Source organism: Stegastes partitus, unplaced genomic scaffold, assembly GCF_000690725.1.
Source record: "Stegastes partitus isolate 25-593 unplaced genomic scaffold, Stegastes_partitus-1.0.2 Scaffold2591, whole genome shotgun sequence".
In the NCBI taxonomy this organism is placed as follows: Eukaryota; Metazoa; Chordata; class Actinopteri; family Pomacentridae; genus Stegastes; species Stegastes partitus.
Window position 1 is genome coordinate 1,863 of NW_007580322.1, and position 5,150 is coordinate 7,012.

The window sequence follows — 5,150 nt, forward strand, 5'->3', positions numbered from 1 at the left end:
ATAGATAGATAGATAGATAGATAGATAGATAGATAGATAGATAGATAGATAGATAGATAGATAGATAGATAGATAGATAGATAGATAGATAATCAATGTTCAGCCTGAGCTATCAACCAATTAGTGGTTTCATCCTGCAGCAAAATTTTAGCCTAATGTATAAAATTAAACCTCATTCAGGTACAAGGAAGTTTTCAAATCGATTAAATTGACACCTCTGAACCCTGCATCTCACTATAATGTACAGGAGTGTTTTGTGTGTGTGTGTGTGTGTGTGTGTGTGTGTGTGTGTGTGTGTGTGTGTGTGTGTGTGTGTGTGTGTGTGTGCCACTGACCTTCCATGTTGATGGGAAGTGAGATTTCCTCCGGATTCAGTTTATCCCAGCGGATCTCTGGGGTGGGGATGCCCTCCGCCACCGAGCACGACAGCCTGACACTTCCTCCCATATCAATATCTCCATCCCACTGGCACACAGGCAGCGACGGCGGCGCTACGGAAATAATCCACGGATTTAATGCAAAAAAACTAGACATACTTCTCTGTGAGCACTTTGAATTTATTTATTTTTTTAAGTCGGTGGCATCTGGAAGCAAATCTGACCGGACAGATGGTCTGTAAAAAAAAAAATTGCACTGTCTGGATTACTAACGGGCCCTGAGGAGGACCCAGAATTTAAACTTCACACTGAGACAGATTTCATTTGACACAGTAAATTCCTCCTCTTGGACCAATGTACGTATTTTCTATCTTTGCTTTCGTAAAAGCCTCTGGGTGAGAATTTAATCAGACCATCAGTGTTCTTGGTTGCAGTTTTTGAATTTGTGTTTTTTGTGCGGGAGTGATTATTGAGCTGCAAAGTAGTGAACAGGACAATATCAACATAAACGTGCTTCCAGTGATGATGTTAACATGTTTTGCAGGTATAATGTTGAGCAGCTTCACCATCGTAGTGTAGAATTTTAGTGAGCTAAAATAAACCAGTGAGCACAAAGGGATGAGACTGATGGGAATCAGTTGCTAGTTTTGCAGGTATTGGATGGTTATCAATCATTTCCATTTGAGAGGACGGGCACTAAGGTTCTACCAGATTTGCTTTGCTTTCTTTTATTTCACAATTTCTTAACATTTTTGCATTAAACACAAAGTTTCTATATGTGTGCAGAGATAAGAAAGGCGTAGTATAGTGCTGATAGACAGCATGTCCTCCACTCTTTTTCAAGAAAAAGACTATTTTCTTACATTTTGGAAAATTACATAGAATTATCTACTGAAATCTCATTTTTTTTAAATCCACATTTGGTTCTATGATTAAGACCTGAGAAAGAGGGGGCCTGGAGTCTATCCCAGCTGACTTAGGGTGAAGGCAGAGGACACCCTGGACAGGTCTCCAGTCTATCACAGGGCTACACTTAGAGACAGACAACCAAGCACACTCACATTCACACCTACGGACAATTTAGAATCACCAATTAACCTCAACATGTTTTTGGACTGTGTGAGAGGAAGCCGGAGAACCCGGAGAGAACCCACACTGCACGGGGAGAACCTGCAACTCCATGCAGAAAGATCCTCACCGGGACGCAAACCAACAACCTTCTTGCTGTGAGGTGACAGTGCTAACCACCTTGCAGCCCAAACACCTATTCCTTTTACCTAAAGTCGCATCTTTGCCTCTTGTCTCTCCCTCTGCACTTCCCTTCTGGAATACAGACCAGTCTTTCATAAGTGGAAACCTCTAACGGTTAAACAATTTGCCCAAATGATAACAACCCTCTCTAATCAGTTTTATTTGCTTAAGTTAAGAGATCTTGTCTCAAACTGGAAATATGAGATAAGGCCTCCAAACATTTCCTTCAGTGAATCAGAAACTGTTTTATTTCCAAGTAGGTTTCCACATATGAGGAATTTTCAAAAGCTGCAAGGCAATAAACTGTAAATGCTACATGATAGATTAGAGGTAAGTGTTACAATTTGGATAAACAGCAAGTGCAACAAATCCAAAGTTTCATTTAAAAAAAAATAATAATAAAAGACAAATATTTACAATGGGTTTAATTAACCAAAGCACTGGACAAAATTAGTTTTTACCCGATGAGTCACACTAGAGACAAAGTCAGTTTATCACCAAAGAATGCATTATGAGCAGAAGTTTGGAAATCCATTTAACAGCTCACTGAAATGTATAAATACCAACCTCATGAAGGCATTAAAGGAAATGTTAAAGCAGTCATGAGGATACATTGGAATCTCTAGAGCCACTGGTAATCTCAAATATGATGGGAAAACAAACAATATGAAGATCCGACTAGAACAAAAGTATAGATACTATAACGGCTGCTTCATATGTGCGATCGCTGTAGTAGAGTTGGACAACATGTTACAGACAGACTTACCCAGAACAGTGAGCACCAGCTCTCCTATACCAGGATCTGCAGTCTCTGGTGGGTTGTTGACCATGCAGCGGTAAGTACCTGCATCTGATACTCGCGTGTCATTCAGGACGATATCTGCACTCAGGGGAATGCCTGCAGTTGGTTGACAAGAAATAATTAAGGTTTTGTCTGTCTTCTATTTAGAGTTGCAGCTGACAAGGGAAAAGGTATTCAATGTCATTGTTAGGAAGCAAAGGTGTCAGAGGTTATAATACCTGTAAAACCCACCCTGCCAGTGAGGGAGGGGTCCTCAATCACCTGTCCGTGGTCGTACACAATCACCTGGAAGAGATTTTAAAAATACAGTTTTCAGAAAAACGCTTCTTGTCCTGATTACAGCAGGTTCCGCTTTTCAGGACATTTTGCTTTTTTAATCAGATCATAAACCCGAGGAAATTATAATGAAACAGTTCAAATAGCTTTTTCAATCATTCATTCAACCTTTTTTTTAAAACTCAGAATATACTGAAAACTAAAAGATGCACACGCGCAAATAGGAAACATTTAATTAAAAGAACAAATGAATCTACTAAAACAAGAACAGCTGGAGGTAAAATAGGATGAAATTAAAAACCTGAACTGCCCTACAGATAAGTCCAGTATTAGATTGTTCTGTGTGTGTGTCATTCCAGGTTGCAGGTGCACGGTGAGAAAAACTGGATTTTTCCTGGCTCCGTAAAGAGCCGACACCTGCAGCGCAATCCAATCATGTGAGCTCGTATGATTTGGGTCCACATTAAAAGACAGCGGGTGTGCAGCCAGGCTCTGTCAGAGAGGAGAACAGTTGCCCAACCTTTGCGTACAGCTCACAATGTCGAGCATTAATCTGAACTAAACGAGGGCTGCAGACTGTAAGAGGTGTCCATGTGTGTGTGTTTGGGGGGACCTGTATTGGGGTCTCTGGACTGGAGAAGGGAGCCAGAGTCCAGATAATGTTGAGTCTGGAGAGGCGGGTGGAGGTGTAGGTGAAGAAGGAGCAGGGCAGGATGACAAAATCCCCTTGAACCACCTCCAGACTGGATTCCCTCATGGTCACTCTGAGTGCAGCTGTGTGGATGAGCAGAGGTGGGAGAGGACAAACAAAAAACGCGTGACATAATGCATTATTTATTAAAATCCCTCATGTTTTGTCGTTGTTATTCCTTCTTTGACTTCCCTGGTTGTTCTCCTGTTGTCGTGCAGACTGCACCCTCTCCTCCTTCATTACTGCGATAATGAATCCCTCCCTCCCTCCTCCTCTGTCATCCCCAGGCCCTTTGTGTATGTGTGTGTGTGTGTGTGTGGGAATTCAGTGTGCATATTAGTTGTTAATTACACTTGACAGCTCTGAGGGTGAGCCAAACCGATCACAGAGCGAGTGGAACAACAGCCCACTTCACTGGGATGTGTTTGTGGAAACATTACTGTCAATTCACAGCATTGTCTCTGTGCAGATCACCGCTTTCTAAAATGTCTGTCTGGAGAGAGTTCTTCAAATTAAGACCTCAAATGTCAGCATTGTTAAATGTAACTACAATATTAAAATGTTGCTCATTAGAGAAAAGTGATTAATAAATAACAGCATTAAATGCAACAACAACAACAACAAATCTCTTTGGTTCGCTTGTTGGCTGAAGCTCATCTCTCCTGATGAGTTCACTCTTGCATTTCCATCTGGAAAACACATTTAATTAAGCTTTTAATTGTCAGCGAGGACCATCAAACATCACTCCAAATACTCAGGAGATTTAGGTGAAGCTCTGACAGAAGCTTTACAGATCCCACAAAGCACTTGAAGCCCCAGCAGTCGATAAAATGACCAGAACTTTATCTTTGTCGTAAGACACCAGACGGGCCTACTCACCATTCTCCAGAGCGCTGAAACACACACACAAGGTCCAGAGCATCCATCTTCCAGAAGAACCCATAGCTGATAGGGAGGACAAGAGAGGCAGCCCTCTCTGCCCGCCGTACAAGCTGGTGGCCAAAAAACTAGGCATGCATGATTAATCTATTGAGCGATGCAACCAGCCCCACCCTCCTTTATTTTCACTCTCATTAAGTCTGCTTGGAGAGAGAGAGAGAGAAAAAAAAATCTGTAATTAAGTTGTCGGGTAAGTGACTGCAGGAGGGGTTTTATTAAGACCTATTAACTGTTTGTGTCCAAAGTGGCAGAAGTGGTACCTATAGGAGTGAGCTAGTAGTCTAATTAGTTATTGTAGCATGAAGAGCTGCAGCTGCTGCAGAAATATCTCATATTAGGACCAAGACAAGAGTCCATAATGGTTAGCATATAGTGTGAATATATCACGAAGTGATGTGTTACAGTGATGGGAGTATCAGAAGTTAACCAGCAGTACTAACAATAATCTCAATGTCATGTCAGATAAGGATGCAGCAATATATATTGTCTGATTCTTTTAGGGTTGTTGCTTTTGTATTCATCTCTAAACGAGGGGTTGTGTTGGTTCTTTTTTCACGTACCATTAAAGATGAAATCCTTTTTCGCGATTGCTGGAGTGAAACATAGACAAATCCACAACTGGACCACCTTAAAATGAATCTTTAATGGATTAGTTTCTTATTTATTAATCAAAATGAGTATTTTTTTAATAGCAGCTGCTTAAATTGCTATAAATTTAACTCAAATGCATCCTGTGAGTGGCAGCAAGCTACAGCAGCAACGACCTCCTCCGTAGTCTTTATTCTGTCAATATTTTTAGCCTTATTGTGCTTTT

At 41.1% G+C, this 5,150-nt stretch overlaps 1 protein-coding gene across 1 annotated transcript in view; it reads right to left on the bottom strand.

The window, feature by feature from the left end:
• Positions 1–4,340, bottom strand: part of LOC103375428 (immunoglobulin superfamily member 11) — a 6,110-nt gene extending 1,770 nt beyond the window's left edge. The window contains exons 1-5 of the mRNA XM_008305696.1: positions 4,277–4,340; positions 3,320–3,480; positions 2,649–2,715; positions 2,395–2,526; positions 336–491 (exon numbers count right to left, since the gene is read on the bottom strand). Of these exons, the coding sequence (XP_008303918.1) occupies positions 336–491; positions 2,395–2,526; positions 2,649–2,715; positions 3,320–3,480; positions 4,277–4,340 (580 nt within the window). The remainder of the gene's footprint in view (positions 1–335; positions 492–2,394; positions 2,527–2,648; positions 2,716–3,319; positions 3,481–4,276) is intronic.
• Positions 4,341–5,150: the final 810 nt, after the last annotated feature.